This window comes from Lathamus discolor, chromosome 3 (assembly GCF_037157495.1).
Source record: "Lathamus discolor isolate bLatDis1 chromosome 3, bLatDis1.hap1, whole genome shotgun sequence".
Lineage (NCBI taxonomy): Eukaryota > Metazoa > Chordata > Aves > Psittaciformes > Psittacidae > Lathamus > Lathamus discolor.
The window spans coordinates 56,631,152-56,657,126 of record NC_088886.1 but is presented as its reverse complement, the minus strand read 5'-3'; the positions used below and the strand labels follow the sequence as shown (position 1 = coordinate 56,657,126).

Here is a 25,975-nt window from a genome sequence, read left to right as displayed (position 1 = left end):
ATAACACATCAATATGATTTACGTTCTATCTCTGCTGCTTTTATGCATCCGCCCCCTGGTCTTTAGAATTTTACTTTGGTTTTGCACACCCAGTGAATGCCAAGTCAATGCGTGTTACATCTTTTCTGTTTCTGTTCTGGCTTATGTGGCCTAGCTTTTCATGGGAGCTACCTTTACTGAGGCTTAACTGGGAATTCTGTCTTTAACAGGTAGCTGAAATCAGCTGAAATGCCTTACTTTTTAGCATTTAGCAAAGCCTGGGCACAAGGAGTACTTGAAGAAGAACTAAACACTTCAGAGCTGGAATAATGCACCTGCTCTCACATATGACGAAGATCTCATGTACTAAGTGAAAAATATATCCCCTAATGAGCATATGCCAAGAACTGTTCAGATCCAGACATAACAGGAATGAAACATTTAGATCCTTGCCAGCCATATGGGAGACCTGCATTTCCTGCTTCCTGCCAGCCTGTCATTCCAAGGGTTGGCATAGAGCACTGGATGAAATCATGGCTTGAGATTATTCAGCAAAACGTTTTAATGTTTGCTTTATGGTGTCCTCTGTGTTGCTGTTCAGTTGCAAGCCTGTAATCTAGATGAACTTGTACAAACCACTCAGCTGCAGAGGGAGGTGATGCAGAAAGCATGGCCATCTGGGCCTGCCTGAATAGGAAAAGAACACCCTTACTGCGGGAGTTGCTGGCTGTTATTAAAACAAGTATTGCTTTTACAGGAGTGCCAAATCTTACTAATTAATTTTCAGATTTATGCTTCAGAGTGGCTCTGGCAGCGATTATACTATTCAAAAAGCAGTCGCAGACTGTTCCTGAATCTTAAAGCACAAGTCTCTTCGCATTCTGCAGAGCTAGAGCTGTAATACTTTGTCAACTCCTCACATTTGGTTTCCAGATACATGTCTTCCCTTTAGAGTAAGCCCTGCCAAAAACAAGTAACTTATCCTTACAGTAATATTTTTGTGACCTGTCTTTTCATCAAAGCAGCCTTCTTTGGTAAGCATACTGAACACAAAAGCCGTAACGTGCTACATTAATCTCCTCATTACTTTTAACCCTACACCGTGGTATAATCTTTTAGCCCAAAGCCTTGCAGCCAGGAAGCATCTGAACAGCAGACTCCCTGCTCTGACTTTGACTCTGCTAACACTGCATTAAAAGAAGTCACCATCAAGTCGTAATCACAAGAAGGCAGAACAAAAACCAAACTTACGTTAGCAGTGTTCCCACTAACTTCAGTTGGTCTGGGACTTCTCACACCGTGTGTTGAGATATCCACTGCCGAAGGAGCAATTGGTAGTTTTTTCACTACTTATGAGCCTTACATCCCTCATCTCTGTTAACATGGGCCCAAACAAACTCCCTCCTTATTCTGGAGGAAACAAGGGGCTTTAGACTGTACAGGCCCGCAGCTGGTTTTAATACCCTGTAAATGACGGGAGCCTGTTCCCAATCAGTGAGACACGTTATTTATTAACTGACTTCTTCATAATTGTCCCCAGACCGGGTCCGACCACTTTCGGGCAGATCTGAGCGCCGACGGCACCTCGAAGGTGGCTCTGGGCTCGACAACCCCACTCTGAACCCTCACGGCCCGGGAGCAGCAAAGGGGATGGCAACAGCCCCACTGCCCCGACGCGGCGGAGAGGAGAGGAGAGGGCGGAGTCTCCCCTCATCCCGCCCCAGTCCCTCACGGCTGCGGCCCTTCCCTGCAGCCGCGGCTGGGGGCGCGGGCGGGCTTGCCCCCGGCTGGGGCGGCCACTGCCCGCCCTTTTTGCCCGCTGACAGCTGCTGTCGTTCGGCGCCCGCCGGTACCGGACAGAGCACGGGCGCCCGTGCCCGGGGGCCGCCGCACTCGCCCCTTCTTCCCTCGCCGCTGCCGCGCGTGTGCCGTGCCGAGCCGAGCCGGCGGCTGCGGCGGCAGGCGGGGAAGCGCTCTTCACCGCTCCGCCTCCGATCGCCGCCCGCTGCGGGGATGTGTGATTGCCATGGCGAGGCGGCTCTTCCCGGGGGCCTGGCTCAGGAAACCCCACTACGCGCAGGTAGGCCGGCGGCGGGCCGTGGCAGCACCCTTCCCTCCCCGCTCGTACCCCCCTGCGAAGTTACCTCAGGCGCGGGCGCCCCCCGCAGGGCTCGCCGCTTTCCCCGGCCCGCCGCGGGTGCGGCCGGCGTTCGCTCTGCTGCGCGGCGCGGCAGCGGCGGCTGGCGGGCCCCTCGGCGGCGAGTCTCGGGGCACGGGAGCAGGTGGCGGGCGGCCTCGGCGCCTGTTGCCGCTGGTCGGATCGGGCCTCGCTTGCCGCCTCCGGCCCGCGCTGCTGGACCTGTTAGGCGGCCGCCGGCTCCTCGGCCCCCTCGGGGTTTCCAGTTGAGCGGCTGCACGTTGCCAGGGCCCGGAGGAACTGTGGTGCTTCTCTCCACGTGTCCCTCCTTTACACCTGCGGCCGGTGCCGTGGACATTCATCCCACCCGGGGATGGACTGGAGTTTGCATGAACAGGCTCATTTATTTCGCGTGTCCCGAAAGAATCGGTGTCCAGCACTTTCCCTTTGCTGTCGAGTAGTTATTTGCTCCATACGTTTGTGCATGCATTCATAGGCACACGTTTGTGTTTACATACATCGGTACATGTTTGTATTGCTTAAGCTGCCTTGGTAAGGCTGCTTCGGTTGAAAGCACTGTGGCTCCTATGTAGCAGGAAGCTCTACGGTGAAATGTGAGTTACGACGTTGTGGTACATGAGAGGGTTATTCTTTGGGATTCCTTTTCATCTGTTGCATTATATTAACTAAAACGAGCATTTGTTGAGTTAGAGAGGATAAATAAAATGCGTACTTACATGTGCTGCTTATGTGTTTGTCATCTGTTGATATCTTACAGACTGCTTTCTGATCACTGGATTAAAAGATGTGAACTTTATCCTGATGCATTTTAAAGTCTTGAATGTTTTAATTCCTCCTCATAGGGAGCTTTTACAATCTTGTTCTCTTTTTGGAAGTTCCTGAAATAGGATATAACATTTAAGAATTGTACCGATATGGGTATAATCTTACCCTCTTTAGTATTAGTTTTATAATATGTACCTGGGTCAGTACCACTTTAATTGATAGGCCAGAAAATATTCCTCTCCATCTCTTACTGAGGTAGACACTTGTACAGCATTTGGATTGCCATAGGAGAAAGCCTCTGATACAAATGAAGATAATTGATAATCTACATGCCACCTTTCAAATCGGGGTTCTCCAGAATGTTTTTGCCCTGCTAAGTCACTGATCATTATATGGTGATATCTGATAACATTCTTCTCTGCTCTTCTTGTCAACATTCATTTTAAGGAAGGCCTTTTCACGCAAAACGTTATTTCAAAATCTGCTGAGAAACAGGAAAACACTAAAATCATTTATTACAAAAGCCAGAGTGGTAAGATACTTGCTTCTATCGCAGACTAAAAAAAATATTTCTTATTGTGCTTTTCTATACTTTTTTATAGCTCCATGTAAATATTATACAGATTTGGTTTAGGAAATCTAATAGTGGCTTTGTCAGCATCAACACATTTGTCTGTGTTAGATGGTGAATGCATGTTGATACTTGATACATCCATAGAATGGCAGCAAGCTATCAATATATTGACTTTTCCTGTCACTGTGTGTTACTGGTACATGACAAATGTAGCCATGGTTTAGCTATACTAATTGTTGAGGGTTTTATTGAGATTTGTCTCCAAAGAAGCCAATGTTCTGTAAGTAAATGCTAGATGTTAACTCACTTAGATGTAGCTACAAGCAAGATAAAGATGCGTGTAGCATTGCTATGCACTATTTCAAGTAGCACACTAAGGAAGATGGTTGTACAATGAAAGGTATTGCTGAGTGACTTCCAGATGTTGTTGGCTGGTGTTCCAGACTGTTTGAAAACGGCGTTGTGAACTGAGCTGATAGAACATCAGATTCTGCAAGGCAGAGCTTAATACCTGCCCTAGCTTTCTCGTTATAAGAGGAACAGGATGCTATGTGGTGGTTTGCAACTGATACTCTGTGGCAAATTTATTTTATTTTTATTATTATTGATTTTAATGTACATGTTTGTAGCCAGAAGGATGTGCTGCCAAGTGTCAGCTCATGTAAAAGGAGCAGGGCGAACTCTTGGATATATCACTTAAACCCAAAATCTCATGGCAAGGGACCCACACAGACTATGTTTCACCACAAAACAGTAATTCTGAGATGCAAAGTTTTCCCATTGCTTAGGCTGCAGATCTGTAGTAATAAAAAAGAAAAAACAAAGAAGTCAAGCCTGACAAACTTAAACGTTACTAAATACCACCAAAGTGTAATTAGATTTTTGTTTTTATTAGGACCTTACAGTTGGATGGTTAACACTGTTCACATTTTACATTTTACCAGGAGAGGTTAGTGTTCCAGATTTGGGAGACATTGTCCTGAAGTTCCTTCTGATTAGTTAGCAATTGCACCACGAGGCTGAGGGTAAGCCAGCGGGATTGTGCATTACAATAACTGTGTAAAGAACATTCATGTGCCTGAAAGGTTGCTGGCCTCTAGAGATACTGGACCAAGTTTACGGACTCTTTACACATGTCCCATGGACTTCAGTATTGAACAAGAGACTATCTTTGGTGATCTAAAGAATAAAAGAGTTTTAAAGCCCTATATAACAGAATTTTTCTATATAATCTCTTTCCTGTAAGATTCTGATATTTGGTGGTGGTGGTGGTGTTCAACTTTTTAAGGAGAAACGTTCTGTTTTCCATCTTGGCCATTGTTTTATTTCAAAAGAGATTTCCAACTCTGTTTACTGTGTTTAGTTACTCAGGATACAAATAAAGTGCATGCATTATCTAAGCATGCACTGTCTGCTCTTAAAGGTGTGAATGTATCCAGTACATGGCATCCATGGCAGCATGGGCTAATGATCTCAGATATCATGTCACCCTACCTGAAACGCATCTTATGATCCGTGAACCAACCTGAATAGAGAACAAAGCAGGATTCCCTCCATGATCAGCCTACAATTTTTGTTTGTTTGCTCTTTCCCATTGCTCGTATGTAACACATGGAGTGAGCAACTCTCACTTGGAGAGGATTAGTGCAGTATGCTTATGTGGAATACTTTGCAGGATTAAGCTCTCTGTGCTGTTCAACAAAGTAACACTTTCATACTCTTTAACCATAAAAACATTTTGAATAAAAAAAGTACACTTACCAAAACCTGGCAAGTTACATTGCATTTTAATCTTCTCTCCATATGCTTTGGAGTGCATCCAGGCTTGAGTTTTGCCAGAAGTGGTTTTCCAGTTCTGTTTCAGGGAATGAATGCCTACTTATTATTCAATGCATGTGATTTAGTAGAATATCCAAGTGATGGAAGAAGTTGACTCTGTAGTATCCTTTCAAGCATTACAAGTGCTTTCTCTGGTTCATATTTAAGTCTTGGTGGAAGAGTGGAGCAGAAAAGAGGAATCCTGTTTCCTGGTTTTAAGCACTTTCTTCCTTTATAAATTATTTCCGAACTCTCAGTCCTTCTGTTGCCCTGAATATGCTGTTATTGTAAGTTTCCCAGTAGTTTGTCACAATTACAAATCAAGTCTGTCTATACATATTGCTTCCTAATTTCTGTCTGTGACTTCTTGCTCAGAGAAGTGTTCAAATGATCTGCAGAGCATATGTGCAGTAGATCTGCTGTATTCAGGGTGCATTACAGCACGTGTGACCTAACCAGGCTCAGTAAACCTGTGCCCCTGCTGCATTAGTACAGCATGTGCACATCAGTTCTCACGCTTCCTAGATGAAGTGGAGTAAGTATGTCTACACTCACAGACCAGTTCTGGGAATGGAAGCTTGATAGGGAGAATGTATGGGAAGAAATCAAATAATGATCGGGCCTTTTGTGGCATGTAATAAGGAAGTCCTTATTAGAAAAGTAATTACCTTTGAGTCAAAGAGAGTGGAACTTGTGGTCTTCTGTAAGCAGACATATGCTCTTGTCCATGCTCTGAACTGGCAGGTTGTCAGTCTTCTGCAAGTCAAAAGCTATGTGACTGCATTGGCATCATGCTGAGCCCAAAATAAATCTAAGTTCTCTGGAACTTCCTGCCAAGTATATGATGTAGTCAGATGGCATCTGGGGAGGATTTTCTGTCCCAAACACATTCTCTTTTTGCCCGAGGAGAAGGACGAATTTAAATAAATGCATGTATACAGTATTCTGTCCTGCACTGTGAGTATGGTCAATACCCCGAAGTGGTCTTGAGGCCTGCAGACCTCTGGTGGTCTCCGAGATCATATTAAACTGGATGTATTTAATAAAAAATAGTATTAAATAGCACTTTGGTTTAAAGGTTAGTATTGTAATTATTCTATGATTCTATGATTATAAAGGTTCATGGAAGGAGTCAGCAAGAAACTTTGAGGAATGAAGAGGGTTTGTTGTCCCAGAAGCTTTGGTTCCCAAGCAGTTTCTATGGATGAAACAGCTTTGCCTTAAACTGTCACATTTATTTCTGTTCTCGTTCTCAGATTTTACCAGGAGTTGTATGCACTATATTATTTGTATTCTACAATATTAGGGTTATTAAAAATAGTTCAAAAAACCCAAACAACATAAACGTGTCCCTAAAGGAAATCACTGTATCTCATTTTTCAAATAGATGAAAGATAATCATTAGCACTTACTTGCTATAATTCCTGATTCGTAGGAGCTTCCTTTTATGCATGTGTGAGGAAATAACAAAGAAAGTTGATTTATTAGAGGTTTCAGTGATCCTATTTTAAGAGCAGACATTTTGTAGAGAAGCATCTTGTGACAGGCTTAAGGAAGACCATTGTCAGAATTGTCTGTAGAAATGAGGATGTGATAACATCATTTTTAGTCCTCCCCGTAGGTGCTCTGAGGTATTTTGTGAAGCCCTGGGTAATTAAATAGTTATGAAAAGTTCATTTCTAAAAGCAAAACTGAAAGAAAGCAACTGCTTTATTCAGTCTTTGCTGTTCAAACTGCCCCAAGCATCCTGTTCTGCCCAGACTTACTTTCCAGGCTGACTGCAGCTGTGGAACAATAATCCTTAATGTATTTGCATTTAGTATCTGTAAGTGACAATTGTGTTCTTCTTGTGGTTTTTTGGTTACAATAATCTGCAACCCGTGGGGGTTTTTTTTGAAGTTTTATGACTTGTCTCACACAGATGTTGCTCAAATCACTGAGAACTGCCTGCCGTTATATTTGGTATCCTTTGCTATTCTTGGGTAGAATTTCGCGTGATAAAAGCTCTTGTGTTACTTTGAATCTCTGAAAATGTATGCGATGGAGTTAGAGATCCAGATTTGGCTTCTGTTAGCTAGAAAGCCCTGGACAATGTGGTGGTATGTTGAAGTAAACATAACCAGGAACTCTGTACTGATGCAGTTTTTTATGTGGATAGTTTTTATGTGTGGTGTCAGGTATCCAGATGTGGAATGTCTTTCAAATTTGTGATAGTTTCTGGCAAATCATACTTTTCTTTGGAGAAATAAAACTGTAAACTGCATTTAAGACAAAGCACTTAAAGTTGCCAGAAGGCTTGGTGCTTATCAGAAGAAAAGAGGTGTCTTGCTATAGCTTCAGCCTTGATTTGATTACTTTGGTTTGAGGCAGTACCCATTTTATAATAACAACAGCGAAATTTCCCCTTGCGTTCCTTGTTTCCTAACTTGGATAGCAGAACTTGAAGGAATTATTTGGAATGCAATGTAGAATGCAACATGGGGTGAACTGAAACTTGGACCATATGAATAGCTCCCCTGTAGCCAGCCCCATGATTGTAAATATTGATGTTCATGCATGTGTTTCTTTGGCACAGGATCTTAGCATTGTTGAGATGCAAGTTAAGTTCTTTTATACTCTAAGAGTAAATGCTCTGGATGTGGTTTGTTTATAGATAGCAGTCTTGACAAGGAAAAAAGTAGGAAATGAATTGAATACACTTTGAGTTCACTGGACCCCACCCCAAGATTTGCATAGTCAATCCTGCCTTTGTGTTGCAGCCTGCCCTTTTGTGGCTAGGAGAAACTTAAATGTTTTCAAAGAATTAAATTATGCTGCTTACATTGGAAACTTTTTAAGCTTATTTTTAACTTTCTGAAGGAAATAGCTCCTACACTTATGTGAAGAATGGGACCCATAGAGAAAGCATTTCCTTCAAGAATGTGCAGGGGTATGTCAAGATATGAGATAACTTCTGGTAGGTTTCAGTAAAGGTTACTTTGAGGAAATGGAATTAAACTTCATAAATTAAGGACACTTGAAGATTGAAGTACATGAGATGACAGAGAAAGCACCCAGCTTTGCTACTGATCTCTTAAATACATTTGCTGGGATAGTCCAAGATGCTCTGACCCCATATTCCATTAGTTTACTATACATACAGCTTAAGTGGTAGAGTGAGCATCCCCCCATACCTTAGCTGTTCCAGCTCACTATTTGTTTGACTACTGGGAACTTCAGTGAAAATCTTGTTTCATTAAGAAGATGGTTCTCAGAGTATGAGACCTGTCTGTGTTTCCTTCTACAGACTTCTGCTGTGGAGTGGTAACCTTCAATAGATGATTTGGGCAAGTGTGTGGAAGTGGGAATAATGGGCAGCAGTTTCCTCAGTTGACTAGAAGTCAATCCTGACAAAAAGATGAGTAAAAAACCCTAATGAACATACTTTTGTTGCATAGTTATCAATAGTTGAGTCTGATCTGATTATATCAAAATACCATGCTTTAATTACAAACAGCTTTTGTACATTCAGATGTTGCTGTATCTCGTTGTGCTTGCAGAGGCAAAGGAGGTCATTCTTTCAGTCTGATGCTGTATCTAGTTGCAGAAACATTAGGCCAAAGTTAAAATAGATGATTGACTCAAGTGGTTTGATAGTTCCAGTAACTGTACTACAAAGCACACATTGGTGGTATTACTATGTTGAAACCAGCAAAAAAATACAGACTAGGTTATGAAACCATGAGGTTTTGGGTGGTATAAGAACAAATAAAAATAAGTTATTACGGAAGACATTAAACCTGCGTGACTATAATATAGTAGTTCTTATTTTTAAGTACTAAAACTATTATGTATGCTCTGTCCTTCAACCAGCAGAAAGTATGAAGGAAGCAAGGAAAAAAACATGCTGTATTCTCTAGATGAGGAAAAAAAAGTCTGTGTGCTCACAACTGATCCAGATCAGTCAATCTCTTAATCCTGTACTTTAAATGTTTTTGATCTACTGGTTTGGTTCACATTCCAGTTCAAAACCGTGTTTTAAGAGACCTCTGCTGGAGGGCTGCCTCAGGGCTGGTAACCTGGTCTTGCTGGGGTGGATCTGCTGAGGAAGAATAGATGTCTCTGGTTTTGGTCTGGTTTGGTTTGTGTAGTGTGGCTGTAAGAACTAACCTACGCAAAGAATCGATCTGCCCTGCTTATAGCTTTCCTTTGGTTCTGGAAGTGAGAACAGGGAGAGAGATGCTCTCCCCCCTAGTGCTTTGCCATGCTGCCTATGCTGGCTTCCCAGAGCTGTGAAAAAAGGATGCCCGTGGATGATACGTGCATTTTGTACACGAGCAGTAGTTCAGGACAAGGATTCTGAAGTAGGAGAGTTGTCCTGGAGAATTGAAGTGTATGAAGCACTGACTAGTGCTAGAAACTTATTTGAGAATGGAAGACAGGCAGTGGCAGAAGATGGTAAGCATTGCAGAATCAGGTGGGAATAGACTGGAAATAACTGGAAGAAAAAGAATATCACATAATGTGTGTTTCAAGAGGGGATGCTCAGACTGGCTGAGGGAACAGTTTATTATGGGTACTGGGAAGAAAAAAAGTAGTGAGGATTGTGATTACTAAATACAGAAAATGGTCTGGAAGAAAGAGTAAATGAGGGTGAATCCACCTGAGCTTGAGCTAAGATTTCAGTTCTCTTGTACAGAGGGGTTGTGTGACTGGGGAGTGTTTGTCAACTCATTGGTAAAGTACTGGTTCTCACTGCTAGGTCACATGTAGGGTGACTTACTGCTTTCATCAGTTCAAGTAGTGTGGTTTTCAGGAAAGTTTGTGATGCCCTATGCTGTAAGCATGTAGGTATGGTGGTTCATCTTTTTTTAAGCTAGGAAATTGCACTAAGTCCTGCAAGTCTGTCATTCCAGTAGTGTTCTTTCAATGGGAAAGGCATTTCTCTTTCATGGGATTTCTCTTTTTTATTTTTGATGCTACCCAGCCCCTTGCTATCAGTTTTGTTTCTTGGCTGTTCTGTCCTCCCTACCCCCAGCTTCCTTACATATTTTCTAAGCTGTTTCTGTATGTGCTGTAAACCACACAGCATTACTGTTGGTCTGCTTTTTGTACTCCATCCAGTTTGTATCCATATGGTGAATACTGAGCTTTAGAGGAAATTACATGTTACTCCAACTAAGGTCTTTGTGGCTCTGAGGAAAATAGCAGAAATTACTTCTGCTTTACAACATTCTCAATGTAATACCATCAAAGAGGAACTGCTCGAAGGAACTATCGAGTCAAGATTTATCAGCAGAATACAAGCAGTTAGGTGTATCTACCTCTTTGGTTAACTGTGTAGTTTTAAGATAGGTCAAGTGAGTGTGCGTGAAGGAGGGAAGTAATAGGGATGCACAGCTGGGGCACACGGCAGGACCATAGCTGCATGGATTGGAATCACTTTTGGGTGTTTTGGAACTGACCTTTCTTGGATTATTTCTTCCAAGAGAAAAGGGGGTAATGCGTGCTGGTTGTCTGTCATGTTAAGTATTCATAAATTACTTGTAGTCTCTCTAGTTAAAAAACCCTGACTTATTTACATTTACTCATTTCTGTGTTTTCCCTCCATTTTAAAGCTGGTTAATATTGTTCATTCTGTTGCTATCTTGTGGAACCTACTTCTTCTTTGTCAGGTCTCCCTCCATAAACTTTCCAAGCTTTCAGCTCATGGCTGAGAGTTTGCTCTGAAGTGGCTTCATTTTTCCATTTTATTTTTCTCACCATATCTCTTGAGTGTTCACAATCAAACATTTGCTCAATTTCATAAAAGTTGTCCTGGAAACAGAAATCCTCAGACATAGATTGTATGCAAATGGCTTTACTTGTCTGTTTAACACTTGTCCTATTACTAACCTCAGCCCTGATTTGGAGGCACCAAGGGAATGAAGCATTTCAAGCTCCTGCTTACAAAAGGTTCACTTCTCCAAGGTGTATCTGTCAGAGACTTCTAGCAGTAACAAAGTGATGCCTATGATGAGTTTTCAGTTACCAGTGGCTAAGAAAGCTTTTTATTGTGTAGAAAATGTGATCTGAATCAACAGCTTGAGCTGCAGTATTTATTTGGCACTGATAATTCCTTGATGGGATTTTTTTTTTTTTTTTTTTTTTTTTTAGTCAAAGCAAGTTCTTTTGGAGGAAGAAGGGAGCACATACATTTGGGATATATATTGTATGTTCTCATTGATGGCATCTATTTGTAGCTATTGCTGAAGATCAGGAGATCAGGATACTAACAGAAATTGATCTCATACGGACCTAGGCACTTGTATCCTGTTGCTAAAGCTAATCATTAATTTCTTATTCTTTTCTAATCCTGGTGTATGAAAACCAAATTGTTAGCACACCAGACCAGGAAGGAAAAACTGTATCAAAATGTGCCTCCTCCCTTACAGGGCACTTAGTTGTCCCTGAATTCTTTATTTATAAATACTTGTTTTGCTCTGTCCCTAGTGAAGAAAGTAAATGTGAGGCCGCAGAAGCAGCAGTAAAGTCTTGCATAGTTATGGGAAAGACCACTGAAGGCGAGGCTAGTCTAGAGGAATGTTACTTGCATAATTAAATGGTATCCTTTCAAGGAAGGTCGATTTTGATCAACATGAGGATCTGTCACCTTTTCTTCTATGTATTTATATCTTGATTTTTATTCTACCTACATAAATCAAACTGACCTCCCCTGCCAGTTCTGCTAGCTGAAGGAAGCAAATGTTCCATGTAATGCAGTCTGCTTATTTTATCACTGCGGAAATCAGATTCTTAAAGGTGAAATAGTAAATTGTGTTTGTTCCTATCATTCCGACTGCTGTTGAATGAATTACAGAGAGTATTTTCCCTTTTGTATCCTCTAGGTACGTTTCTCATATATGCGGATGAAGTATCTCTTCATCTCTTGGTTAGTAGTATTTGTTGGCAGCTGGGTTACGTATGTTCAGTACTCCACCTACACAGAACTATGCAGAGGACATGACTGTAGGAAAATAATAGTAAGTATACTTAGCATAGCTTTCTTAAGTGTTTGTCTTGAGTAATTCCACAGTCAATTCAGTCAGTGCAATATGTAAATTAACCAAAATCTGATATTCCACCAGTTGAAGATTATATTTTCAGTGACAGATAAAACCAGTTATGTGTCTTAACCTTGTTTTGGTGTGGGGATAGTAAAGTTGTTTTCTGAGGTTTTATTTCAAGAGTAGGGTGTGGAGAGAGATGCAGTTGTTGCCTCCTTTCCTGGGCAATTTGTTAAATATTTTTCTCCCTGTTTGTTTCAGTGTGATAAATACAAGACTGGAGTTATTGATGGGTCAGCATGTAGCAGTCTTTGTGCTAAAGAAACACTGTATTTTGGAAAATGTTTGTCAACAAAGCCCAATAACCAGGTAAGGCTTTACTCATCCAGCCTGGTTTTATCATTTCCCACCAAAATATCATGGTCTGGAACATCAAGTAGACCTTCATGTCAGCAAGCTGTATCTGTTTAATACAGATTATTTCAAACTGTATTTGCTGTGACGTGCAAGCATTTTTTTTTTAATATATATATGTGCTTGTGTGTGTGTATATACCTATATGTAGAATATATAGGTATAATGTTATTAATAACACAGTATATATAATATGCATATATATATAATATACCTGTATATATTGTTCCAATAAGTAGATGAGTATAATTTTATAATACACATACATATATTTTAGAAACACATATATAAAATATACACTTTCTGACAGAATAACTATAGTTTTGTACAGCATACTACTACTCTGCTATCCTGCTTCCCAAATAGAAGAAGCAGCCTCTTAACAACCTTTGCATATTACTATTATGGTAGTAATGCCAAGAAACTGTTTATCAAGCTGTCTTTGTATTTATCAGTGTAGTGTCTCTTACATACCTTCAGTAGTGTACTGAAATTGCCATTTGAATGTGTTCTGGGCATTGTCTGTAGACAGGCCTCAGTTTTCTGTGTTGCTACTTGACTCCTGAAGCAGTGGTTGGAGTACAGGTGGCCTTTAGATGATGGACTTCTACAGAGTTTTTTACCTTTTCCCCTCTTTTCCTGCGTAGATGTATTTAGGAATTTGGGGAAATCTGCAAGGTGTTATAAAATGCCAGATGGAAGAAGCTGCTCAGCTTGATCTTGGTACTGACCCAGAACCAAGGAAGGAAATAGTCTTATTTGATAAACCAACAAGAGGAACAACTGTTGAGAAATTCAAAGAAATGGTATATAGTCTTTTTAAGGTAAGTACACATCTGTTTATACTGTTTTGACAGAAAGGCTTATTTTCCTGCAGCTGGAGAGAATACCCGATAATGTGAGCCTTGTTCAAGTACATATTAGAAAGACAATCAGCACAAAAATAGTTTTTTTCCCAGAGGTATTTATCTCGAAGTTTGAAGTAAGTAATTATCAGGTTTTCTCCTTACTTCTTAACAGATGGAACCTGGGATACATCTTTCATGTCTACAGATTTCACTTGTATAGAAATACAAGTGTGGTAAAAATATGGTTTTGTTAGGGTTTTTTTTGCTGCTCTGGGGGTTATTGTAACCAAGTACAAAGACTGAAGCACAATTTGAAAACTGTTTGTGCTTGGGAAGAGTGAGTATGCTAACAGAACAGCAGGAATCTCTCTAACCACAATGACCAGCCATACTTCTCCCAGTTCTTTCTGTGTTATATGAATCTGAAACATATTTCCAGTGCCTAAGTGCAACCCCAGAATTTTTGTAACTCAGCCCTTTTGATGCTTTGAAATCTCTGGTGATGGAAATAATGCTGTTCTACCTGAAATACACAGGTATTGCACGTGTACACATGCACACGCATGTAACACTGTGTAAAGCTGATGACAGTTATCATGCATTACAGTAGCTTTGTCTCTTAAGGATGGGTGAACTGCAGGTGTTTTAGAGTAGTTTTTTAGGAGAATTTGGGAAACGTTTATCTTGCCTTTCTGTGTGCATTGCTGGTAGTTGAAAATGCAACAGTTTTGATACCAGCAATGGCTTCTTTGTACTGATACAATGGAGGTGGTTATATCAATTAATGAAATTAAAGATTTCGGTACACTTATCCTATGGGATTTGCACCCAGTGTGTCCTGGTAGTTGGCCATTATCAGCTGACAACTAAAGTTGATCTAAAGATTGGAATTCTGCATACTTTTTCTAAGAGAATATTTAACAAGCTACTTGATAATGGTTTTTCTAAAGACTGCCCTGACCAAGAACAGTGTTTGAATTCTAATGTTTGCATTTTGAAATGCACAAAACACTAGCACTTTAAGAAGATCATATACTTGATGCCTTTGAAAACAGAACAAAAAGGATGCTCTTCAGGGATGTCATAGCAAGTCCTGTAACATCTATAACCAGTGGAAACTAGAACATAATGTACCCTTACCATACTATCCGTAGCAGAAAGACGAGGTAAAATGACAAGTGGATTTGTGATAGTTAATGAAATATTTATCTTTTTCATTTGTTGCTTTCAGGCCAAATTAGGTGAACAAGGAAATCTTTCAGAACTGGTTAATCTCATCCTCTCTTTTGCTGATGGAAACAAGGATGGTAGAGTTTCTTTGCCAGAGGCAAAATCTGCATGGGCCCTGCTGCAGCTAGATGAGTTTCTGTTAATGGTGATCTTGCAGGATAAAGAACATACTCCCAAGTTGATGGGGTTTTGTGGCAATCTCTATGTGACCGAAAGAGTTGAATATACCTCTCTCTATGGAATCAGCCTCCCGTGGATTATAGAACTTTTCATTCCCTCTGGCTTCAGAAGAAGCATGGACCAGTGGTTTACTCCATCATGGCCAAGAAAAGCAAAAATAGCCATAGGGCTTTTAGAATTTGTGGAAGATATTTTCCATGGACCTTATGGAAACTTTCTTATGTGCGATACAAGTGCCAAAAAATTGGGATATAATGATAAATACGATTTGAAAATGATAGACATGAGAAAAATTGTGCCAGAAATGAACCTGAAGGAAATAATTAAAGATCGCCAGTGTGAATCAGATTTGGACTGTATTTATGGTACAGACTGTAGAACTCTATGTGACCAAAGCAAAATGAGATGTACCACAGAAGTAATTCAGCCAAACTTGGCAAAAGCCTGTCAGCTACTTAAAGACTATCTGCTTCGTGGTGCTCCTTCTGATATCCATGAAGAACTAGAAAAACAACTGTACTTGTGTATTGCCCTGAAAGTCACAGCAAATCAGATGGAGATGGAGCATTCCTTAATACTCAATAACTTGAAAACTTTACTGTGGAAGAAAATTTCCCATACAAATGATTCTTAGCTTCTCCACCAGCAGAAGAGAATTGATGCCTGCCACTAGAGTGGCCCACCCTGTTTGGTAAAAACGAACTCATCATTTTTTAAAGATGGTTCTTTACTCAGATTTAATTAAAGACTAACTCTTGCCCTTCAGTCAGTACCTTGTGACAGGGCTTCTCAAAGAAGGAACATGCCACTGAATGATCTGGTGTTCTAGTGCTGTGTTATGGAAACAAAACCCCTGCATGCTTGACTGTTCTGTGCACTTTGTCAGATCTTGAACAGGCTGAAAGTATTCTCTGTGCCACCACATCAACTGATGGAACATCTTAGGATCCTGTGAAAACCATTGCTCACTTGTGAAATACCCACAAAAGAAAGGTCATTATTCCGAGCAGTTTGATGAAGAACCACCACTACTGCAAATAACGTGTCTTGAGTCCAAGCTGCTGTTATGGATAAACTGAAGTATGAGACTTAAGTTTACTAATACCTTGGCATGGCAGAATTTGCACATTAATAATTTTTAAACTGTGGAAAATTAGAGTTTTCTTCTAAGACTGACAGGTTATGAGAGTTAAATCAGATTCTGTTTACACCTTGTTACCTCATGCTTGAATCTTGAATGTTTAAGTAGTTAACACTTCTTAAGCCCTTATACAGTGAACCATGTTGGAAGCCAAGAATTTTAGAGTTTGTTATTTCTTAAATTCATGTATGTAGGCTAACAGCAATATCAGCATCTGTTTCAAAAAAAAACAAACAACCCTGTGTTGTACCTCAATTGAAACCTTTGACCCAAATTAAGCTGTAGCAAATACTGAAAAGGAGTTTGTGGAATAAGCTGTTATATGAGGACTTAATTTTTTAAAATACTGACAGCAGAAATGTCCAAACAGTGAAAATAGGAAGGTTGCATAATGTAGGAGTCTGCTGTATGACATCTGAAACAAACAATAGCTGTGGATAGTCTTGGCTCCTCACTGTCCCTCCAAATTTAGCTACAGACTTGTACTTAGATCCTCTTGCACTATTGCGGGAAGTACGTAAGACCAGAGCTAGAGCTAACCCATAGGACAGAAGCTGGTTTGTTCAGTATCACGGAATACTGCTTAAATGTTCCACCTCATTCTTAGCCGTTACCAAGCTCTAGTGTATTACTGTTCTTTCTTTTCTAGCAGCATCTATGAGTCACTGTTAGGTCTCAAGTCATGAGTAAATAACCACCACCTGATCCTGGTACTCCACATGGCATGACCACTGTACCACCTTTGATCTGCATCTATTGTTTCTCAGATCCACTTCTATGTTCCCAATTTTGCAGGAAGAGGTGTCCATAAAACACCTTAATACTGTCCTCAAAAACATGTTAAATTTATAAGTGTTTTAGGTAGTACAATCCTTAATGATTTTAATGGCATTCATCCACATCCTTCTAATTGCTCACCCCTTCATTCACTTTCAGAGGTAAGAAGGACAAGATTTAAGTATTTGAAAAGTTGATGATTGCTTTTAGGCATCCTTTATTAAACACATTCCTTGAATGGTTAAACTGAAATACAGGACCAACAAAGTAATTTCTCCATTCCATACGTAACAGTATGCAGCTTGGGTTGAGAGTGTACTGGTCGGTAAACATCAGCTTTTTAGTTAAAGAATTACTCTGCTACTTACTTTCTTTAACTTGATGTCCTCCAACCACGAGGTAGAAACCATTTGTAGCCAGCAGTGCACTCAAGTGGAAAGTGGTCATGTTCTTGGTGGAAAAATGTAATTGCTACTAAGTTTTGGGCAGAGATTATTGAATCTGAACTGTTGGGTATTTTAAACAACTGGAAAACACATTTTAATAGTGGTTTCTTGTACAGAACCTTCATTTTTATTGCTGTTGCATCAAGTTGGAGCTTTCATTGGAAAAAAATACATTGTTTACAATATACCACAGGCCTCCTTTTCTCTTTCCATAGCAGTACTTACCATCTGTCAACATCTTAAATCAAAATATTCCTCCATGTAGCCTACTTTTCTCATGTTTTAACTGTGCAGATAACTTCAGTGAGTCTAATGGGAAACAAGTAAGTAAGTGCCTATGAAATTAAGATATAAAAGAAAATAAGGATTAGGGGCCAGTCAGCCTCTGTAACCATGCACGGATATGCAACTTTAAAGTGATTTCTTCTTGTCTAAACACTACATCATGAGAAGTATTCAGCTTAAGACAGTACTTGTTTCAGTAGCAATCAGAGCTTAGAGCTGAGTGCAAAGTACTTACTTCAGTTACCTGAGGAAGCTTAAATAGTTCAGTTAGACATCTACTCCTGTATCAGCTATTTTAGTCACAGTAGGCAAAGTGTTGCTGTTTGTGTTCCTGAAGGCCTACAGCTGCCTTTGGGCAGAGGCTTTAGCACCTGCTGTGAGTACTCCTGCTTTTTTCCTAAGCTCCATACAGATTCCTCCATAACATCAAGTATGCTGAAAGAAGAATGGTGAAGGACATGTAAAAACTCTTAAAAATGTATAGTATTTTTTTGTAGTTAGAAGCAGCTATTTCTTTTTCTCAGTCTGGAACTAGTTACACTAGAAATTAATCACACTGATTTTCCCTTCATGGGAATGATTCTAATGCAGCAGCCTTGGTGTTACAAGTCTGTCACCTCTCCTCTGTGAAGGAGTTCAATTCATAAGGGGGCGGGAGAGAAACCTATTTAAAGCTACAGCATATCTGGATCACTATTCTGCGTCTTTCTAAGATGCATAAATAAGCCAGTCTTGCACAGCTGCTTACTCAATAAATTTATTGCCACTTTTTCCAAAGCTTCATAGCAAACTGTGGAAGTTGTCTTAACTATCAGCTGCGCGCTCCTGAGCCCTGAGGAAGCTGGCCTTCTTCTGAGCAACACGGTCCTTCTTCTGGGCGAGGGACATCTTGGGACAGTTCCATCTGCAATGTAAGCGCAATATATGATATAGCCAAGGCAGAAATAAGCAAAAGGGTGGTCAACCAAGCTGCAGTGCACCAGAACTGTGATCAAGTATGCTGCGCTAGAACATATTCTCACTTCTGTAACACACAATTTCCTTATATAATGATTTAAAGCTGTAGTTTGGGTATACATGACAACAGGGTTGGACATGGTTGCTGCATGGTTGCAGCAGTTTAACTCCTCACAAGGTAAGCTCAGTCAGTACTCTTGCGACTAGTGGAAACTGTCAAGCCCAATGCAACAGCAGGGCCTTGATTTCTTTACTACCTGAACCCTGAAAAATCAAAACAGTTTAGTGCTGACAAGTAAGTCATGGAAGCAGCTTTCCCACTGAAAGGATTTAACAGCTGCAGATTCAGGCCAAAAGCATGCTCCACTTGAGAAATACTTTCATATAATTGAGAGCTCTTAAAGTCTAAAGTTAAGATTAAGTGACACAGAACTGCTTGTATCTTAATCTCAACTAAAACATGCAAGTTTTAACATTAACTGCAATGAGAATTCATTACTTGTTTTAACATAACCAAAAGTGTCTCTAACAGTCACATTCATGTTAAACAGAATAAGAATTTTACCTCTTTGTCTTGACTTCTCTCTTGGGTTTCTTGTCATGGACTGGATTATCCCGTATAGCAGCATGGGCTTTTTTATACATTTCTTCCATCTTTAAAAAGTATATTTAAAAAAATTGTTCAGTTCTCCATAGTGGTCCAGTTGTATCATCATATAAAAAATCCAAGACACCCTGACCAGAGCATGCACTAGAAAGGGGTTCCATAATACATAACAATACAGCTTGTCATTTTGTATGGTTGCCTTTAAAACTTTTCATACACTGCCGTAGCATACTGAAATTCCTGCTATCACTAGGACACAATTTCAGTAGTCAGACCCACAACATGGACACAAACAAGAGAAAAGTAATGTTCTCCTGCCGTAACGTAATTACAGACAGCAAGTCTCTCAAATACAGGCTATTATCTTGCAGTTGAAATACTATTTCCTCCAAAGCCTGCTTTCAGTGCCATAGCTTCCCCACACTGAAATTAAAAGGCAATCCAGAAAGTTATTCTCCTTCTACCTAGAATAAAATACTTGATGTTTACTTACTATGCCAAAATTATGCCACACAAACTGTCTGTCAGACATGTCATCTTACCACCCTTTCAAACCCTACAGCAGCACGTTACAAAGCTGCTTAGTAAGAGGGAAGAAGCAGAAGCAGTGAAAGCAGCTTCAGAGTAGCAAGTCTTGCAAGAACTATGACAGTCCCTGCACCCTCCCCAAAGGTGCAGTAATGCTGCTGTGTCCCAGAATTAACTATGGCTCCGTAACATCACCAATTCTAGGAATACCTTTGCTGGTGGTTAATTAAGATCACTAGATACCAGCTGTGAGAAGTCTTCAAGATGCACAAAGTGGCTAGCTACTGACAAAAGTCCTGGACTCAATAGCAATACAAGCTGTAAATACTGTTTGATTAGTAAACTAGATGAAGCTGGCATTCACAATATAACCTTACTTATTTTTTAGCAAATGCTAAGTTACAAAAACCAGCAAGTAAGTAAAAAACACCCCAAAAAACAAAACGCAACAAACCATCCCAACCCACCCAGCAATAAAGGGACAAAGAATAAAGTTAAGTTTTCCACAGCCTGAAAAATGACTTCAGAATATTTGTTTGGAGCTTCAGGACCAGTAATTGGGGAAACCAGGCAAGAATACTGCAGGCTGCAAGACATGCTATGAAGGAGTTGAACACTTGCAGTGAAAATACCTTGGTAATCTTGCACATATTCTAATATTTTGTGCAAAATATTCTGAAATAAGATGTGTTACAGTATCTGTAATTTCACAAGATGCCAGCTTCTACAACAAAAGTAGTTTGGGCTAGCCTATATTCACCTGGGACACAGAATTACCTATAGGGTCACAAAAATGCTAGAACAGATTGGACACAGAACATATCCCCAGAGCTGCAGAAATGACAGGCTGTGGTGTGGAATTAGGAATGAGTGGGCATCATGTATAGAAACTTCAAGTTAACTTCTATATCGAACAAAATCCCCCCCAAAAAAGGTTGCAAAGACTGTCCAGCTTAGAATGCAGTCCTGTAAGCTTAGATTTATAGGCAGAACGTAAGCTTCTTGGGAGCAAAGAAGATCTTGCTTTCAAAAGGTCTACAATATACTGTACAGAGCTCTTAAACGAAAAAATACTTCATTCACATAGGCAACATGTAATATGAATCACATTTTTTATATATTAATCTTATCTGCATTACTAAGGAAGTCTCTATGCAAGACTTAATAACACCTCTATTAATGCACACGAGCCAGAGAAAAATCTCACCCCATCAGGTGTTAGGTTGTTCTTTATATACTGGGAGAACTGTTTCTTGTAAGCATCTTCATCCTCCTCCATCAGGTAGCGCATATAATCTGCAACGTTTTGGCCCATGATATGCTTGCGGTGAACCTCTGCATTGAATTCTTTACTTTCCGAGTCATACCCAGGGAAACGTTTGGTACTGTGAAACAGCATTACAAAGACACATTGACAAATGCTCCAATTCAGAGGCTAGGTTCCACACAGAAATGACCAAGACACGTAACTGAAGGACAGGCCCCTCTAATTATAAAACACAAGATAATCAAGAAATGGAAGTTTTGTCTCGGCTGCCATCAGTCCCGTCTTGAAACAGTGCTGTACATCACATACACACCATGGACCAACTACAGAGTGTTCAGTCATTGGGAGTATCATCATGTAGCAGCCAAGTCAGAAAAACTGCCAAATTAGTCAAGAATGAACTGAAGATCATGGGAAAAGGGAAGAAAATTCACAACAGAGCTCAGATTTCTCCTCCCCATTCAATGCTGCTAGCAGAAAGCAGCAGTCAACAGTAGTATCAGTGCTGGTAAAACTGCCAAAAATCTTGGCTCAGTCATTCACAGCCTATGACAGGAGCTGTCAAAATTTCTGTATAAAAATTTTAAGTGCAGGTGGACTGCTCAGAGCTACTATGATCCTGACACCTGTAGCAAGCAGAGGTATTGTACCTAGCACATACAGTTGTTTGCACTGAAATCAGTAAGCACACACAATTTGCTAGACTTGAATCAACAGAATACTAAAGTAGACTTACTTAACTGCAGGCAATCACTTTGGGATCTTAAGTCAAAGCAACGAGATGGCTTTTTAGTCTCTAAAAGTTTAATGACATCTCTTGGTAGCTGCAAGATTCCCAGCAGCATTCTCAGAATGAACTTTTGGGATTAAGAAACAACCGATGAACCAACCACAAAAACCCAAACCCACCCCAGAACCAAGGCTACATCATCATTCCCAGGTCACTAAGTGTCATTAAGTGACAGTGTATGTACACTGTTACCTACAGAAGAATCTCAGGTTGACTGTAAAGGAATCCTTCCCAACAGACTAGATTACCTATGGGGGATGGACAGACCACCATCCACTGCACCCTTCAGAGCACCAAAGACTTTGTTTCCAGTGGTAGTTCTGGCAAGACCTGCATCCAGGTAGCATGTGAAGGCACCAGGCTTTCCATCTACACTCTCCACATTGTATTCATCACCAGTCACTTCAACTTGGCCTTCATAGATCTTATCAAGGCCAAATTTATTCAGAAGCTGCAGGAAAGGAAAACAAAGAAAGGCACTTCTGAAATTCTTTCCATTAATGAACAAAATGAAGAACCACCACCCCCATAAAGCCCAAATATACAGTAAAATTTTCATGTCTTAACTAATTTCTTTACAAAAATTAGCACCCCATACTAATAACAAAGCTTTCACCAACCACCACTGGAAGCACATCTGTTAAATTTCAACCTTTTGTTCCAACAGGTACACCAGTTAACTCCAAGACGTGCTCCTAAGCTTATATGGAAAATGGATGCTGTTTGTATATTTTCAGCTCTTAGAGGTACATTTCTTACATTTTTATTCTGACTCCCTCCCTCCACCAAACTTAAGTGCTGAGACTTAAAAGTGGGCTGCTGGAGTTGAACCTGCGTGGTTATACTTCTTCCTGTGATCTGACAGTCACAGGAGGCCATCAAATCTATGTGGTAAAGAGCAAAAGTTATTACTGAGAGAAGCCCACAGAGTCATTTATCAATACCAGCACACCACTGGAGAAAGCGAGCTTTCCCTTTGGTAAGAAAACCAGAGCAGTAGCCTGGACAGATACCTACCCTGCGTGCCATCAGCAGGCCTGTGCAGTATGCTGCTGCGTAATTGGTCAGGCCAACCTTCACACCGTATTTTGGCAGCTCATGGGCATAAGCAGCACAGACAATCATGTCACCTTCGATTCTAGCATAGGCAATCTGACAAGGAAACAAGAGTTAGTGTTCTCACAAGAATTCTGGGCTTGGTTTATAGTTTCTTCGACATCTACTTGAGCTGACAGGAATACTATAGAGGAATGTCTATACTATAGAGCAAGCACATTGCCAACCCCTGCATGCAAGATCAAGGGCTTGTAATTTCCTTGCATAATTAAATCCTAAAGTATAGGCACAAAGCCAAATCTGTATTAGGCCAGAGAAAGTCCATGTCAGCAACAACTTTCATTTACCTCTCCACACACATCAAGAGGCCAGGAAACTGCCTACAAAAGCAACCTTTCCAAGACTCATTATGGATGTGGATGGATCCCATCCCACTTTCTGCATAATACAGTATATAACACACCTCAGGAAGATGCAAACAGCATCTGATACAGTTTGTGATAACGTTGTTATGAACCCCCCATGGCAGGGGGTTGGAACTAGATGATCTTTCCAATCCAAGCCATTCTAAGCTAATAACCTTATGTAATTATTTTGTTAATGGGTCTGAGATTTTCACCATCTCTGAGGTCTCCTGTATGACAGCAATACTATCAGATATGTTTCTCCTGTTCCTTTCACCTACGAAACCTTCTCCTTTTGACTCCCACACCTCCTTCCTACATCAAAAAGTTGCACCCTTTTTGCAGGATGCCTACACACTGAATGGGTACCATCTATCAGGTATCAGCACCTGCCACCACCAACTTTTAAGTTTAAAAAGATAAAACAAGCCTAAACTGACTATCAACAAAGCACTCACCACTGTTCTTGACATATCATTATCCCATGTGAAAAAGCAGAACAGCTAACTTTTATAGTTGCCCTTTTTTTAAGGTTAACACCACATATTTATAATATAGTAAACACTAAGTTTCTAACTTCAAAATTCATGAAAACATTCTAGAAATGAAACAGGAAAGCGAAGCACAGTGAGGAACGCCGTATGATGCAACACACAACTGCATGCTCAGTGAGGACAACCAAATGCGTATTGTTCTTATCTACCAATCTCCTTTAGTCTCACAGAAGGGCATCATATGGCCTCGCTGCTTCATATCATACACATGCCATCACAGGGAAAAAAACCTCTCAGAAGAAAAGGCACCTTTAGGTACAGTGCAACTGTCAGTGCAGGTTGTCAGGTCACAGTCAACCCTGTTGCCTTCAGTCAAACACAATGACTCCCTTTTTCAAGCACTTTAAATAAAGCAGACACAGAATAGAGAGAAATCCTCGCCCTCCCCAAGGTCTTTACTTACCTCAGCATTATCAAACCAGCACAGTTCTGTATTACAAATAACCTGGCTGAAGGATGCTGACACTACCAACATTTGTTTAGCATTACGAATATGATTACTGAAGCTACAGCAACATTAAAGATTGCTCTTCTCTAAGAAACCATTTTACATTATAAAAGCTGCTCAGATCAAGCTTAAAAATCTCAGCTGCTTCAGCCACTCCACCCATGCTGTTTCCTTCATGCTGGGAAGGCTGGTAAGGAAGCAACAGCACCACAGACCTTACCTGGCAAATGATGTCTCTGTTGGTAACACGCACAATCATCCTATATTTAGGGGTGTTGTACTTGTTTTTATCTTGAATTACCAAACGCTTACGGGCATAGTAATCAGTTTTTCCCTCTGAAATACAACAGTTACAGTGTGGAAAATGTGCGAATGAAACAGGAATATTCATCAGTGTCATTTAACTATACATCACAGGAAATTTGAACATACCTCTCCTTCTCCTGAATTTCACTTGGTATCTCTTGAAGTATGCCTTATTCTTGACAACTTTCACAAACCCCTTAAATAAGAAACACGACTGGATGTTATTAACATAGAAGGCCATTCTAACTGTATGTCCTATGAGTAAAACCGGGGTGAAATTATAAATAAACGGGATTTACTTATGCATTTAAATGAAAAGCATCAAAAAAATAAAAGGGGGGGGGGGGGGGAAGCCACACTTAAGCTCCGGAAGCTTGATCCTTCCCACAGGAACTAACACACATTTCTGCTGTGAAATTCATGGTTTCAGGAGAAACACCAGAAAATAGAGTTGTTAGCAGAACGTCTGCCTCCATAGCCTGAAGCAGTAACCGTGTCTCTCCCAGCCAATCCCCCAGGGCCACAGAGCCCGCTCCTCCGACGGCCCCGCGAAGGCGCACTCGGCCGGCACCACGACTGGACCCGGGCTTCCGCACACTTCAGCCCCACTGCCCTGCGGGAAGGCAGCGGCCGCAGACCCCGAACCTCCAGCCAGCTGCCGCGGGGCTCCGTCCAACCGGGCAGCACAGCCACGCACCCGCGGGCCGCGCCTGACCCCGTCTGTCGCCGCCTCAGCACAGCGTTGCGGACGGTAACGGGGCCGCGTCAGGAGCCGTGCTGAGCCGCAGCCCCATCGCTAATGGCAGCCATTGCCACGCTAGAGCAGCCGCAGCCGGCGTCGGGCCCGAGCTAATCCGGCTCCATCCGCGCGGGCGGAGGAGCGCAGGGGCCGCAGCGCAGAGAGCAGAAGACCCTCGCGGCGCGGGCGTCCCGCGGGGCCGGTACTGACCATCGTGCCAGGTACTGTCCGGTCTAGGCCTAGGCCGGAGCCCGCTCCGCACAACGACTGCGCTCCGCAGCAAGGGGGAAAAGGCCGCTGCCGCTGCGCAGCCGCAGCTTCTCGCCAGCCCGGAGACGCGGAGCCACGCCTCCAGAGCCGGCCCCGGCCCTGCTGCCTCCTGCCGGCCTGGAGGAGCGGCTGCACGGCGGGACGAAGTCGACCCTGCCCTTGCTTCTGCCTGCAGGCAGCTTCCCTGAGCGTGCGGAGGAGTATCTCCAGGGAGAAATAACCCTGCTGTCACCTGTCATCGCTCCTAAGTGCTCTTTCGTTACCTGCAGAAGCAGGAGGTAGCAAGACAAACTCCTTTGCTGTTATCACAGCAGAGGGATTCTTACAACAAAAACATTGATAGGTGTGATCTTAAAACAGCCAATTATGGAAATGTAGGGGTTTAATTCCCTTCATTTTGTAGGGAAAA

At 41.4% G+C, this 25,975-nt stretch overlaps 2 protein-coding genes and 1 non-coding gene across 5 annotated transcripts; 1 reads left to right on the top strand and 2 right to left on the bottom strand.

Annotated features, from left to right (window-relative positions):
- The first annotated feature begins 1,619 nt into the window (after positions 1-1,619).
- DIPK1A (divergent protein kinase domain 1A) lies at positions 1,620-25,975 on the top strand. Of its 3 annotated transcripts, XR_010611666.1 has the most exons (7): positions 1,631-2,059; positions 12,161-12,295; positions 12,581-12,688; positions 13,381-13,557; positions 14,813-16,071; positions 22,457-22,535; positions 24,988-25,975. XR_010611666.1 is itself a non-coding variant. In XM_065675397.1 (5 exons), exons 1-5 carry the CDS (start codon positions 2,006-2,008, stop codon positions 15,623-15,625), a joined length of 1,287 nt encoding a protein of 428 aa, XP_065531469.1. In that variant the 5' UTR covers positions 1,631-2,005; the 3' UTR covers positions 15,626-17,542. The 3 variants fall into 3 exon arrangements, 2 of the variants coding, with proteins under 2 accessions (XP_065531470.1, XP_065531469.1); XM_065675397.1 differs by lacking the exons at positions 22,457-22,535; positions 24,988-25,975 and having other exon boundaries at positions 14,813-17,542; XM_065675398.1 differs by lacking the exons at positions 12,161-12,295; positions 22,457-22,535; positions 24,988-25,975 and having other exon boundaries at positions 1,620-2,059; positions 14,813-17,542.
- RPL5 (ribosomal protein L5) lies at positions 18,382-25,773 on the bottom strand. Its single transcript, XM_065675399.1, has 8 exons — positions 25,507-25,773; positions 24,684-24,753; positions 24,472-24,587; positions 22,807-22,941; positions 22,038-22,240; positions 20,940-21,117; positions 19,163-19,251; positions 18,382-18,544 (listed from the first exon to the last, which is right to left on the bottom strand). The coding sequence occupies exons 1-8, from the start codon at positions 25,507-25,509 to the stop codon at positions 18,445-18,447; spliced, it is 894 nt and encodes a 297-aa protein (XP_065531471.1). The 5' UTR covers positions 25,510-25,773; the 3' UTR covers positions 18,382-18,444.
- LOC136012481 (small nucleolar RNA SNORD21) lies at positions 21,265-21,361 on the bottom strand. The gene has a single exon (XR_010611782.1). It is a non-coding gene; the product is annotated as a small nucleolar RNA SNORD21 (small nucleolar RNA).

Excerpts from the sequence above, each read along its gene's own strand:
- DIPK1A (XM_065675397.1), top strand. The coding sequence starts at position 2,006 with ATGGCGAGGCGGCTCTTCCCGGGGGCCTGGCTCAGGAAACCCCACTAC. Across the intron at positions 2,060-12,160 it reads GGAAACCCCACTACGCGCAG|GTACGTTTCTCATATATGCG; the intron begins GTAGGCCGGCGG and ends TGTATCCTCTAG. Across the intron at positions 13,558-14,812 it reads TGGTATATAGTCTTTTTAAG|GCCAAATTAGGTGAACAAGG; the intron begins GTAAGTACACAT and ends TGTTGCTTTCAG.
- RPL5 (XM_065675399.1), bottom strand. Across the intron at positions 24,588-24,683 it reads GAAATTCAGGAGAAGGAGAG|AGGGAAAAACTGATTACTAT; the intron begins GTATGTTCAAAT and ends GTTGTATTTCAG. Across the intron at positions 19,252-20,939 it reads ACAACCTAACACCTGATGGG|ATGGAAGAAATGTATAAAAA; the intron begins GTGAGATTTTTC and ends TACTTTTTAAAG.